This window comes from Polyodon spathula, chromosome 59 (genome assembly GCF_017654505.1).
Source record: "Polyodon spathula isolate WHYD16114869_AA chromosome 59, ASM1765450v1, whole genome shotgun sequence".
Lineage (NCBI taxonomy): Eukaryota > Metazoa > Chordata > Actinopteri > Acipenseriformes > Polyodontidae > Polyodon > Polyodon spathula.
Window position 1 is genome coordinate 697,913 of NC_054592.1, and position 13,432 is coordinate 711,344.

Genomic DNA, 13,432 nt, shown 5'->3' on the forward strand with positions numbered 1-13,432 from the left:
GAGAGAGAGTTAGGGGACAGGGAATTGGGTTGTAACAAGCTCCCTACCAGAGCAAACACATCTTAAACACATCCAGGCAGCCAGCCTCACTCTACTTTACATTTACTACACACCTTTAAATACCTGCAAAAACATGAGGAGCTCAAATCATTCCAGTGTGTGTGTGTGTGTGTGTGTGCGCGGGGTAGTCTATCTCTATGTGTGTGTCTCAGTCTGTGCGGGGTAGTCTGTTTATGTGTGTGTGTGTGTGTGTGTGTGTGTGTGCCTCAATGTGTGCCTCAGTGTGTGTGAGGGGTAGTCTATTTCTATGTGTGTGTCTCAGTCTGTGCGGGGTAGTCTATTTCCATGTGTGTGTCTCAGTGTGTGCGGGGTAGTCTATTTATGTGTGAATGTGTGTGTGTATGTGCGTGTGTGTCTCAGTGAGTGTCAGTGTGTGTTTGTCTCAGTGTGTGTGTGTGTGTGAGTCCAGCTCTGTGATGTCAGAGTTTCTATTTGCTACTCAAATAGCGATGAGGCTGAGGTCATGGACAGCGCTGCTGGAGAGCTGAAACCTGTAATTACTGTAACAGCCTGTATACCTGTGGGAGAGAAGGAACAGCTTGCACAACAGAACAAGAGATAAATATAGAGGGGGAGGACCCAGCTGATTGGACACACATGGGCTAGATTAGCAGAGCCTCTCCCTTGGCCCACTAATTTAAGATCACACTCGCTTGCCAGGGCCCCTGAGAAGACAGGGCCCTTCTGGAAAAAACATCTAAAAAAACACTCAGAGTCCAGCCGGTACAAACACTAACCCTTCTGTGTTCATCAGCACGCTAAACCAGGCAGCAGGGAGGGTCAGTTAAGCGCAGAGTGCACTGGAGTTAGGTAACTCTGACGTCTTCAGCAGAAACAACACTATCGTCTTGAGCCGGCACCTTGCCCCCCAGGCAGCTAACTCCAGATTACCCCTCTTAGCAAGACCCATTCTCAGTTTGAGGTTTTTATTAAAGCGATTGAGAGAGACATACTGATCTGGCAGGAGCTGGTCAGGAGGCAGCAGGAGAGAACTCTGCAGTAACACAGCACAAAGTAAATGAGAGATCTTTGTGATTCCTGATGTTACTTGATTGAGCAAGAGTCGACTTAATAGTTAGGCAACTTCTGAAGTACAAATCTAAAATGGGACGAGCGGGAGAGAGGCAGAGAGGTTACTGCTAGTCACCTGCAGTTAAACTCAGTTGCATGTATTGTTGCTCGGGAGATGGGCGCTGAGCAGACTCAGTGATAGTTCCCAGAACGAGTTGGCTCAGAGGAAAGAGAACAGAACACAGTGTAAACTCTGAGCTCAGCTCAACCTACCTCCTTCTTTCCACCCTCCTCTCAATCAGCAGTAATTCATTACCGTGTTGTCCTGTGTGATTACAGCAGCAGCAGGGCCCTGGGGAGGAAATGTTTTTGAGAAGGAGCAGAGGAAGGAAGATGACATTTCCAAACCTGGATAAGCAGCCATAGACGCGTCAATGTGTGTGTGTGTGTGTGTGTGTGTGTGAGAGAGACAGGTAACACACCATGCTAATCTCTGCTAGACACAGAAGAGGCTTGTTTTTAGTTAGCGTCGGTGTGATTGAACAAGTTCTTTGTTGCTAACGAAGGTACTGCATGTCAAGCATTGTGTTTAAGTGCAGGTTAACTTGATTGAAGATGTGAGTATGAAATGGTTGTTCAGTAGCGCAGAGTGCAATTTTAGTGCACATGAGGGTGCGAGTGCAAGTGATGGAGAGTGGAGTGCTTGAGTTCTCCGCAGTGTGGAGTGTGACAGTGCAGACTGAAGCAGGTCATTTTGATATTGCTTTTTTTATATATATATTGTCAGAAACCTTAAACAGATAGGATTGCACTTCCTGTTGTCATTGTGCTGCAGGTCCTGAGCACTGAAGGTCTGCTTGCCTGCCTGCCTGCCTGCCTGCCTGCGCTGTGTTCCTGAGCCGTGTTCGTGTTCCTGTTCGTGGGGATGCTGAGTATCTGGAGGCGCTCAGTGAGCGAGGTGCAGGCTCTTCAGGCTGCGGTCAGCGTGTGTAAGAAGGCCCAGGCCTCTCTGGTCAGAGTGACCGCCTGCTTCCAGCAGTTGTTGCTGAGCGTGGGGGGGAGCTCGGACTGCAGCCAACTCCGAGAGGAACTGGAGGAGACCCGGCTCAAAGCTCACCAGATCAGCACAGGTACAGCCCTCCTTGTACTCACCTCACTGCACTGCAGGGCTCTTGTTTTAGGGGTTACATTCAGCTGGTTTCACACACAACCCGATTAGCATTACTCTTACTGTGTAAGGTAGTCTAGTTCTAATAAGCATCTGTGAAACCAGCTTTAGAAACACTGTTATGCACTGTGTGGAAGCAGCATGAGGATGTTTGAAAAATGACAGGGTGGTTTTTAAGGTTACCATAGACACACTGTTTTGTTTACTTATTTTTGCATTCATTAATAAAGCCTCCCTAAACACTGGGAGCAAGAACAAGGCTGTTGCTACAAGCTGTGGGGCAGTCTTTTTGTTTCTTGAATCACACCAGGGCTGGAAGTAATGCAGCTCAGACTTCTTCCTGACTTCTCTATGAACAGAGCCCAGCACAAAGCGTCTGTTTCAGGAGTTTGGAATATTGCTGGAGAAAAGCGAAACACTCAAGACCAAATCTAGGCTGGAGAGTGGAAGTTCAGATCAGGACCGCAGCAGTCTGATTTCTTTTAGTATGTTTTAGTTATGGAAGAATAACCTTTGGCTTGTGCATGTGCGTGTGTCTCCCTCTGCAGGGCTGTGTTCCCGGCTGACGGCCCTGCTGATCGGTGGCCGTCTCTTCGGTGAGGAGCTGCAGGAGGTGGAGAGGCTCTGGGTCCTGTTCCTGTCCGGCCTGGAACTGCTCCAGCTAGAGCTGCGCAAGGCCTTCCACCTGCAGGCCGTGTTCCCCCTGGCCAGCCCTCAGGACAGCCGGGCGCTGGTCAACACCGGGGCGAGCGGCCGCAGTGCAGAGGTGGCAGCGCAGGCAGCGAGCGTGCAGACCCCCTGGGGCGAGGCAGAGGAAAAGGGAGAGGGGGCACCCCCGAATCTGCTCGGACACATAGCGCAGCTGGAGTCCATAGTCCAGGAGATGGTGCAGAAGGTGAACGTGCACATATGGACGGTGGTTCCTTCAGAGGAAGGCAACGGAGAGATGGAACTGGAGTTAGAGGGAGCCACTTCAGAGGAGATGCTGACCACCGACGAGGAGCAGAAAAGAGGCTGCTTCAGGGGCTGGCTTCTCTGCTTGACGTCCTGAAAACAGATACACCAGCAGAAGCAGTTGCATTTTTAACCTCAGGAGCAAAAACCTTCTAGCCAGGCTGCTGGACACCAGTACCTCTTTATTCTTAGTCTGGTAGACAAGCTTTTCCTAACCTTGAATATAGCCAGGGTGGGAATCTAATGAAGTGTCAGGGGCTCCAAATTAGCCACCAATGTGTATGCTTAGTTCAGAAATTATCAGCTCAAAACATATGGAATGGGTTACAGGGAGGATTAAAGGGTTATGCAGGGCAATTAAGTAATGAACAAAAATGCATCCAACTTCAACACTCCACTGCAGGCTGAGCAAAGAAAGTGCAAGTGGGACAAAACAAATCTGCTGAAATATTGTGCACTTAGTTAATTGAGAAGTGAATATGCACCAAGATTGACTGCTAAACTGCTAGAAAATGTCTTAATGGTACTGTACACTTCTGTAAAGTCTAAATAAAGAACAATTACTAGAACACATGCATTTGGTTCAGGAAATGTTTTGTTACAATGCTTACTCATTTAACAAAATGATATCTAAAACTCACCGGTTCTCTCCCTACTCCGATAGCGGTGATAACAGGAAGGGTCTATTTTCATAGACTGCCGTTTTCAGTTACAGTGCTAGCGTGTGGAAATCAAACAGGACCTGCCTGGTAATCGGGGGCACTTCACACAGGGAAAGTGGATCACAAAGCTCAGCTGTGTGGCAATGATCTAACAGAACTTTGACATACCGAGTCTGAAGAATGCACTACCTTCTAGCAACTACTGAGAGCAGACACCTTGTGGAGAAAAGTGTGCATGACAGCACTAACCATTTGGGTTTAATAATGTCATGGAAAGTGTGTTTAAGAACCAAGTGAAGACACACAGCAGCCCACAGGGGAGGAGACTCTCCATCTCTTATGGGAGAGTTCTGGTTTAAATCACTCAGCATTCTCCCCCTTTCTACTGCAATGAGATGTATTACCAACACCAATACAAAAAGCAGAGTCCTATACACTTTACAAGAAACATCTTTATTCACAAGGCATTAAAAAAACAAACAAAAAAAACTTAATGTATTTTACATTATAGGGAATTTACATAATTGGAGTGGAAGATGGGAGAGAGAGACACACAATAAATAAGACTTGGAGAGACAGAAAGGACAGCAGGTTGGACAGTTTCAGCTTTTCATATGTTGAATGGCATACTGTTCATGCAAATGGGTCTTGTAAGCTGAAAAGAAAAAAAAAAAATCTTAAATGAAACGTTTACCCCAAAGACAAGACTCGTATCAGGACTGGAAAATCAAAAGGACAAACTAATAACACGGGCTCACACAGCAGGATCACAGGGCTCACATGCTGAATTAAAAACAAACCAACCCTGCACAACAGTAAAAGCACAAAACAGTTAAAACTCATTTGACAAAAATCAAATCTACAAACTGCCTTTCCCAGGGTAGCCTACCTATAGCACAGCCATCACTCACACACCGAGGCAGAACCTTAGAAGCACAAGTCAAAACTCAGAAGACATGGTGGACAAAACCAACAGACTACCCACCTTCTTGATCTGCCCACAGCTCTGCAGCATTAACATTCAAGGGACTCTCGTTATTGGGTTCTGGAGAGAGGGAAAAACACAATAGATTAAACAAAGCATTCAATCGATACTAGCCAAATGTATAGTAGGGGATATGAGACTATTATAATGGCTGAGAGAAGCTTGAATACATTAACTTGTGCACCGGATGCGTTAAGCAAGCGAGCGTCTGAGCGAGAATTTTTCCATGCACTCTGATCACCGATGAAATGTGCAGCACTCCGAGCTGCTCAGGGGGAGATAGCATGCCGTTAAGGGGGCTCTTTCGCTGAGCAACTTAATGCACCCCAAGAATTCCAAAAGCAGGAGTGTGTGTGTGTGTGTGTGCGCGAAAGAGATGCACACCTCCCAGGAGACTCTGGATGGACATCAGGATGGAGCGCACATCATACAGTGCGGACCACTTGTCCTTCAGGATGTCCAGGCAGATGTAGCCCTGCGTGTCCACATTGGGGTGAAAGCAGGGGGTGATGAACCTCACTGTGGGGGCGTTGAAGGGGTAGCCGCTGGGGAACTCCAGGGAGAGCTTGTACCGCAGGCCTTCGTACACCTGGAAGAAAAAAAAAAAAAAATTATTTACGACACAGTGGGGCAAAACAGTCCAACCCTCCATTCAAAGCCATACAAAAACTAAAAAGTACAACCAAAACTACGCAGCTTAATAAAACTACGTAGCTTACTGAAAATCGTACATAAATGTTGGAGACACAAGGTTTAAGCAGAGCAGAACACACAGCTTCAGTGTGTTTGTGCTCATGAACCATGCGTTGTGTTTCAACACAACAGCAGTTTAGTTGGATTTTAGCTGTACTTGCTTCTACCATGGACTATCGCGTAGTCTTTCCAAACCCATGAGGAGCCTTGGAGACACACAAACATCTGCTCTCACATTACTGAACAGAAATTCACTGCTTGAATTTTTTACACTGGTTTAGAGGATGTGTTCTGTGGCGATGACAAGATAAATTCTCGATCGACAGAACGGTTGGCAATGCCGAGATCGACAACGCGTTTATTTACCCATCTGCTATCCTTAAAAACGAGCCACGGTACATTTTAGAAGCAAATGGTCTTCTATGAAAAGTACCCCTGGTGCTGCCGCCCTCTCGCCTGCCTAGAGAAGGCACGTTTGCTTGCAACTGTCTGACCGCCATCCCTAAAAGAATGCAGTCTACCACAAGCAGCCTTTTCACAGCAGGTTTTAAAGCAAGGTTTGGTTTCGACAGCTGGTCTGAAGCAGGTGGTCAGCACCACATGGTGACACACGCTTTACTGTAAGCACGGAAGTGTCTCATTGCACAGAAGCTTCTGCAGCTCCCTCCCTCCATAGCCAATATATTCACTGGCTGGACCCCAGTTTTATTGGGTGCAACTCACAGTTTCTTTTGCTCCATCTATGGTCCCAATCCACTTGAAGAGGTTGTCCGACTCTGGGAAAGCAGATATCCCTTTGTCTCCAGACATCTGGGGTGGAAGGGGAAAATGATTTCAACTTTGTTTGGGACAGGAACAAATTGCTGTCAGAAAACTATTATTAAAAAAAGACTAACTTACCATCAGAGTCATTAGCTCTTGCTGTAGCCTGAAAAAATAAAGAAACGCTTTTACCCGATCACACACGAGATGAACAACCACTGGTTAAGAATTTGAATTAAAGTCTCAAGTCAGATGACAGACAGGACATCTGCGGTACAAATAAACCTGTTTTGTCAGCTGCTGAGCCACCACATAACATGTCCCGGCATATCGACATTAATCAGACATGGGCTGCAACTTAAAACATCGAATAACTTGATTTGAGCCACGCCTGTAAAGTTGTGAATCAGACTGCGTAATGTTCACCTGGAACCGGGGTAAAGTTCCTTTGTCCCAGACAGCAACTAATGCGTTAAACATTATCTCCCACAGATTTACACGGACTTTAGGACTAGGCCCGCTGGTTTGTATACATCATCTAGGTTGACCAACGGTTTGGGTGTCGAGGTATCTAATAAAGTAAATGCTAATTTAACACTTCATTTTAAAACGCTAGCCAGTTCTGAGCTCGACTTCAAATCCCACGCTGCCCAGTCTTACCGTTTCGTCACCGAACCTTTCGCCGCGCTGCTGCCGGTCTCGGCGCCTTTCCTGGCGGCGTTGGATGAATTGGCAGCGGGGTCCATGTTCTGAGAAGCCATTACCTCCGTTTAAAAAAAAAATACAAAACCTAAAAATCTTCCAAGTGACACAGCGTCCAACAACCAACAGCGTCTGAATACAAGAGAGAAAAACGAAGACGCGTCAATAAAGGCCCTTTACACAATTACACCGACCTCGATTATTCCTCATCAAGCTAATTAACGACACATACTTACGTATCTATTTCTATTCCAGGCTGTACCCAAGACCAGAAAGCTTTACATAAAGAAATACATTTTTAATTAAAAAAAAAAAAAAAAAAAAAAAACACAACAACGTCACACGGTCTTGTTCAGAACAGAATATAATCGATGAGATTATCGAAGTCCAAATATATCACTGTAGAGTGTAAGTAAATTAACAAATGAAATACAATAATAACTTTTCCAACAATGAAAAAGTTCCGATGCGATTGGGTGTCGCGGTTAATTCTTTATTCTCCCAAAATATTTGACAGTTTCCAAGCCAATTTGATTTCTAAATTAAAACAATAGTTACCTCGCTTTTCTCTCGAGGTCACCCTTTGTGTTTCGGAAGCTCCCGCGTTGACTGAAATTCAGATTTTTACTTTATTCGAGATTTTAGTCTATTTCTTTAGCGCACACGCCGCTCCTGCTCACTCTTCTAGTGAATTCTCGTATTCCGTTTCTGAGCTTCCGGGACGAGATTTCAATCTTCAATCCCGCCCCAAAGTTTGAATTTTTTTGAAATACGGCTACATCCAGTCTATCATAGCCGTCCGACGATCCCAATTGGCCAATCAGAGCCCGTTGTTTAAAAACAAAACCTAAAACAAGAGGAGCCCTGGCAACAGTTTCCAAGGGCGATGCACTTTGACCAGAACTTTGATTTGATAGGTTGCTTTAGATTTTAATTTGTTTCTCTACTTCATCTGAAGCGTGAGTGACAGTGGTTACACACAAGGATTTAAACAGAAAAAATACGCTCAATTTTATACCGCACAAAACACACACAAACCCCTTCGTGTACACAAGAAACTTTAATACTATCGAATACAGTATACACACGACTTTCACTCAGCACACTTTCAATTACAGCCTTTTGGTTTTTATATAGCTGTTACTATTTACAAAACTAAGACTGGAGAATGCTGTTAGAAAATTATAAACCTATATTTTTCACATTGCTATCTGTATGTTGCCAGGCTGATCTACACAGCATCGACTGATTCAGTGACAGCTGTAACCCAATACTGAATAATGTTTTTTTTTGTTTTTGTTTTTGTTTTTTAAATTCGCAAAATGTTTGTTGATGATATAATGCATGAAGCCCTTTATTACGGGTTGAAAAAAACAAATGTGTAAAAAAAAAAAAAAAAAAAAAAAAAAGCATTTCCATTTATTCCCACAATAGTTTGCAGTTCAGTTCATTCACAATGACTGCTCTGATCGTTTGGAAATGTACAGCGCCACCTTGTGTTTAATTCTCCATCATATCAGGACTAATCAACGCTCTTGAGCGGAGCAATACTGTAGCGCAACATGAGACAGATCCTGTGGTTCTAAGAGACTGGGAAACGAAATCTCCTGGCTCAGTGACTTTTAAAACTGCTTTAACCTGCCCCGAAGGGTGTGGGGCTTCTCAGTGCTGTCTGACAGACTGTCTTCACACCCCTGTGTACCCTATGAGAAGTATACTGTCCTACAATCCATTCCAACCAGATCATTAATAACTGAACTAATCGTTAGCGGGACCAATTTACTAATGAAGGACCTGGATACAGAAAAGTCCTACAACGGAATGAACTGCAATGGTAAGGTAAGCAACTAAGGTTGCTTACCTGTACAATCTTAGACTGAAATTACTATCTATCTATCTATCTATCTATTTTATTATTATTATTTTTTGCAATAATGAAGGTCTTGGCTAATACATCAAAAGTGAGACTCAAGGTGAATAACAGTTGATGCAGCTTTATTATCAAACATCTGGCTTGAGAGTGAAGGGAAGGAAAGGGCAGTAATTATATTATAGGAGGTAGAATTTGCACCGAGACACAGTCAAAGGCTGCCTACTGAGATGCCCGTCAGTGCCCTGGTCTGAACTCGCTTCGCTCTGGGGTTCAAAACATCATCTGAGCTGGAATAAAAACCGGAGGAACGTATCACGTATCAGCTACAGCCCCCCCCCCCCCCCCCCCCCCCCGCCAGCCCCCTGAACCCCCACCTATTCCCTCTCAGATCGCATCCCGTCCATCGACTTCTGCATCTTCTCAATCATCCAGAGAGGGACGGCAAACGGCTTCAGCTCATCCAGCTTCAACTCCGGGCAGTCCCTGTCCAAAATGATACACACACAACAGCATTGACATCACTGACAATGGGACTGCCGCTGCAGAGCACTGTGAGACATTATTTTAGGTTGGAGCATCAGCTTAATTAGCTAAAAACTGTTTGGCGTTTTTGGGATTTGCAGGTCAGCTAGTTTCATAACATTTCTGTTGTTTTTTTGTTTCTCTCAGTGTAATTTTAGGGGTTTTATTGATCTTTTTCACTTCACCTGTAGTCTTCACTTTGTGCCAAGCTTTGGACATCTTCTTCAATAAGGAGATAGGCCTGAAACAGACAAAAGGTTTAGTGGAAAACTAATAAGTCTCCTGGTTTGCTTTTCTATAGCAAAAATAATAAGAATCTCACCATCTTCCCTCCTGTGGCCCTCATGTGCTGCCTATCTGCCAACCAGTGCTTGTCCTGTGGATCTGCTGCATACTGGAAGAACAAGGCATGTCAGTAACATACAGTGCACACCTCCTGCAAGTACACAAGCCACACACTGTCAGTGTCACAATAAAATAACTAACTGTAACCTGCATTCACAGATGCTCAGGCACAGTTTCATCAGCATCGGAACAGAGATTCCCAATACGCTGTCTAGCCTATGACAGCTCAGCCAATCAGGCGTGAAGTCTAGCATGAGGAAGAAAGTTGTAACTAATTTCCATGCAAATTTTCATCAAATTAGTGCCAAGTGGTTCTGAAGGTAAACTGTAGCACAGCTTCCATTAACCCAAACAATCAGAGTTCAGATTCAGATCCTAAGGTCCGTTCATGCCGGGTTTCATCACAGCTGGATGTGCAGAGAAGCAGCTGTAACCCAAGCCGGGCTGCTTACCTTAAAGAGGTCTGCGTGCTTGATGTAGATCCTGCCTCGCGTGCCACCCATTCCCAGTGCCCTGCAACACACACAGAGAGACAGTAGTGAGAGGGAGGCCAGCGCGGTGGTGCCAGCCGTTCACCACACACACTGACTTTACTCACTTGTTTGCACGAGAGCCCAGTACGAAGGTGGTGCTTTCCTTCAGCCTGGCCGGGTCCCACTGGAAAGAAAACAGAGAAGTCTGGAAATACCGGCTCAAACCCTTTGAATTTTTTTATTTTTAAAAGGGATACTTTATTATACCATCTACTTAATGCATTTATTACCTGTTTAAGGTAGATATGTGTTTTCTGTATACATCTCCTTTGCTGTTTCTGCTTAGATCATTATAAAACAGATTTTACTGACCAACGTGTTTTTTTAACCATGGGGGGGCGGGCTCCTTGTGAAAAAACTTAATTCTGAAGCTGAATTCCTCCACCTGAGTTATTCCTCATACATCACAAACCATTACACCCACAAGCCAGACCATACCTTTGGACCTTCTCTCTTTATAACCTCTGCCATCTTGGTCTTCGACCTGGAATAAAAGCACCATGCAGAAGTGAACCAAGTTCCACGTATGCAGTAGGATAACATCTCTAAACAAATGAGCGTCGGCTGCCACTCTCAACACCCAGCCCTTCTACAGCTTCGCTCATCAGCTGTCAGCAGCACAACAGAGTAGTCGGTCATTCCAAGGAAGCAATTCATTGAAACAAATTGCTGGTCTCCCAGTGAAGGTACGTTTGCACCTCTGAAGCTCTTCTGTCAGGTTTACTCACATGGAGCCAGTGGAAGCCAGTCGATCGTTGGCAGTGGCTGGTCCTGGAGGACGTCCTTTCCTCTACAGAAACAGGAACACCACGTCAGTCTAGCTATTCAGTCATGACTACAGGAAAGCACTGCCCTCTGATTGCACATTCAAAACCGATTCAGGATAGTTGAGCTCGATGGAGTACACTCTCATGACACAAGGACTACCTTTTTTGGAACAGGGCTTCCTCTCTGACTGGACTCGTCTTCCATCTGCCTGACTCGCTGGGGGAGAGGAAAGACCAGAATCAGACAGCAATGCAGCAGGACTGCATTGATTTCAGCATCAACCAACTGCATACAGCTCAGCACATCAACCAATAGAGCAATGCAGCAGCACATCTAAATACACATGGGTCATGACTCTCTCTGCACTACAAGAACTGGTGCTTCAGCACTTAACCCTTTGTGGTCCTGTGTCGGACCAGATCCGACATTACAATTTTCCCTTTCCAGTCCGATGATGGACCCTGTCCGATATCATCAAAAAGACGTAAAGCACAGGTCTCTACTCATTTTTTCTCCAGAAAAGGCCAAGAAAATCTTTCAATGGCTGAGTGAGACAGCGCTCAAAGAATATCATAGACATTTGCAGAGTTTTTTGAGATGTTATAGTAATAAAATAATGACTTGTATCGCATTATTGAGAAGTTTGGTGATAAAACGAGTGATCAGGAGAGGATTTATCAGCATGCACGTCTATAAAGAGGTATGTGAAAATTACAGCGAACAAGGGGTGAGGCTTGGCTGGAGATGCAGTACTGAGTGTCCTTTTGCGATGCAATGCCTTTTAAACCTGTTTTACTCAGAAGAAAATATATTTTAAACAGCGTGTGCAAAATAAACAGCGCATGTGAAAATAATTGGACCTGACGCGCCTGACAAGCGCAGCAAAGAGTTAAACCAAGTGTCTTTTTCAATATCTTGTTACTTCAAAAAAATAAAAAATTCACTTGTGCATTTAACTACAAGACTAAGGAGTTAACTTGCATGCAGGGTTTACCTTGGGCCCTGGGAGATCCAGAGCAGGCTTGGACATAGGTTTCTCCCCGTCTGTGAAGAGCAGTTTGGCCTGTAGTGGTGAGAAATAGTAAGCCTGACACACACAATGAGAGAGGCTCTACATGAGTAAGGCGACACAAGTTTGTGCATGATCCACGTCGAAGGCAAAGCAATTCACATCGCTATTCGTTCTTTGACGTGACAGCCGGCTGGGCTCACCTGCTCCAGACAGTTCTGACAGGCCTCCCGTATCAACTGCTCAGGGTGCACCTCGTCCCCTACGTTCTCCTTCACATTGCACGCTGCCTTCTGGAAGAACTGGGACAGGGGAACAAGAGGGTTACCAGCAGGGCAGACACTGCTCTTGACCTCCCCTAACACAGCCTCATAACCCTGCAAGCTCCTGCACTGCAACAACAGAAATACAATAATCTACTGCCCTCCTCCCTTGAGCTGCCCAACGCCACCAAGCTACTAGAATCCACTAGCGCAGAAACAGCAGCAGCTGTATGAATACACACAGCCACCTGCAGCTTCTCAGTGACTGAGCAGAGTGGCTGAGCTGGTGGACTGGGCACTCACCTTCATGTACTTGTTGAAGACGGCTCGGATGTCCTCGTTAATGCTGGGCTGCAGGACCGCTCTCAGTAAATCCATTGAGATCACGGGGTCTGTAAAACTGGGAAGAGCAGCAGCAGGACGGTCAAGCCTGGCTCTGATACATGACTGAATGAAGCGAGCACCTTAACCGCCTAGTCCGCAACGGCAGCGCATCACACAACACTTCACCCTCACAGAGCCAGTTTCCACAAGTACTTTTTCAACCTTCTTACATTTTTCGCTCAGGTCGACATTTGCAAAGCAGCATCTCCGCAGACCTGAAAGCCAGAGAGTGCGTCACGAGGAGCTGCAAGCAAGGTGTCAGATCCAGAGAGTGCGTCATGAGGAGCTGCAAGCAAGGTGTCAGATCCAGAGAGTGCGTCATGAGGAGCTGCAAGCAAGGTGTCAGATCCAGAGAGTGCGTCATGAGGAGCTGCAAGCAAGGTGTCAGATCCAGAGAGTGCGTCATGAGGAGCTGCAAGCAAGGTGTCAGATCCAGAGAGTGCGTCACGAGGAGCTGCAAGCAAGGTGTCAGTATAGCAAAAGCTGCAAACAAATACAGGAAGCAGAGCAAGACTGCTAACTTGAAGTGCAAAACACGACACTGAGTAGTAATGCACGCTGAGATGATTTTCAATTTGACCACTGGATTGAAATTGAAATTAAATACAGTATGTGTATGTGTATATAGTTGTAGTGTTTACCTGACGGTCATTTGCGAGCGTCGACCCCTGCGGTGAACCTGCCTGTGTTTAATCATGATATTCCACGGGTTCTGGAATGGAAAAAGACCGCTGTGCT

The 13,432-nt window shown here is 45.5% G+C and overlaps 3 protein-coding genes across 4 annotated transcripts; 1 reads left to right on the forward strand and 2 right to left on the reverse strand.

Annotated features, from left to right (window-relative positions):
* The first annotated feature begins 1,303 nt into the window (after window positions 1-1,303).
* Window positions 1,304-3,777, forward strand: LOC121307865 (regulator of G-protein signaling 9-binding protein-like). Its single transcript, XM_041240172.1, has 3 exons — window positions 1,304-1,637; window positions 1,907-2,201; window positions 2,788-3,777. Exons 2-3 carry the CDS (start codon window positions 1,997-1,999, stop codon window positions 3,288-3,290), a joined length of 708 nt encoding a protein of 235 aa, XP_041096106.1. The 5' UTR covers window positions 1,304-1,637; window positions 1,907-1,996; the 3' UTR covers window positions 3,291-3,777.
* A 550-nt stretch (window positions 3,778-4,327) lies between these two features.
* LOC121307875 (ubiquitin-conjugating enzyme E2 C-like) lies at window positions 4,328-7,713 on the reverse strand. Of its 2 annotated transcripts, none has more exons than XM_041240186.1 (7): window positions 7,556-7,713; window positions 6,956-7,059; window positions 6,434-6,461; window positions 6,257-6,343; window positions 5,225-5,429; window positions 4,841-4,900; window positions 4,328-4,510 (listed from the first exon to the last, which is right to left on the reverse strand). In XM_041240186.1, the coding sequence occupies exons 2-7, from the start codon at window positions 7,054-7,056 to the stop codon at window positions 4,458-4,460; spliced, it is 534 nt and encodes a 177-aa protein (XP_041096120.1). In that variant the 5' UTR covers window positions 7,057-7,059; window positions 7,556-7,713; the 3' UTR covers window positions 4,328-4,457. The 2 variants fall into 2 exon arrangements, with proteins under 2 accessions (XP_041096120.1, XP_041096119.1); XM_041240185.1 differs by having other exon boundaries at window positions 6,956-7,129.
* Window positions 7,714-9,229: 1,516 nt separating this feature from the next.
* LOC121307806 (deoxynucleotidyltransferase terminal-interacting protein 1-like) lies at window positions 9,230-13,425 on the reverse strand. The gene is made up of 12 exons (XM_041240085.1): window positions 13,336-13,425; window positions 12,614-12,710; window positions 12,251-12,349; window positions 12,033-12,101; window positions 11,198-11,254; window positions 10,999-11,060; window positions 10,709-10,754; window positions 10,336-10,394; window positions 10,190-10,250; window positions 9,715-9,786; window positions 9,578-9,633; window positions 9,230-9,353 (listed from the first exon to the last, which is right to left on the reverse strand). The coding sequence occupies exons 1-12, from the start codon at window positions 13,389-13,391 to the stop codon at window positions 9,245-9,247; spliced, it is 843 nt and encodes a 280-aa protein (XP_041096019.1). The 5' UTR covers window positions 13,392-13,425; the 3' UTR covers window positions 9,230-9,244.
* Between the last annotated feature and the right edge of the window lie 7 nt (window positions 13,426-13,432).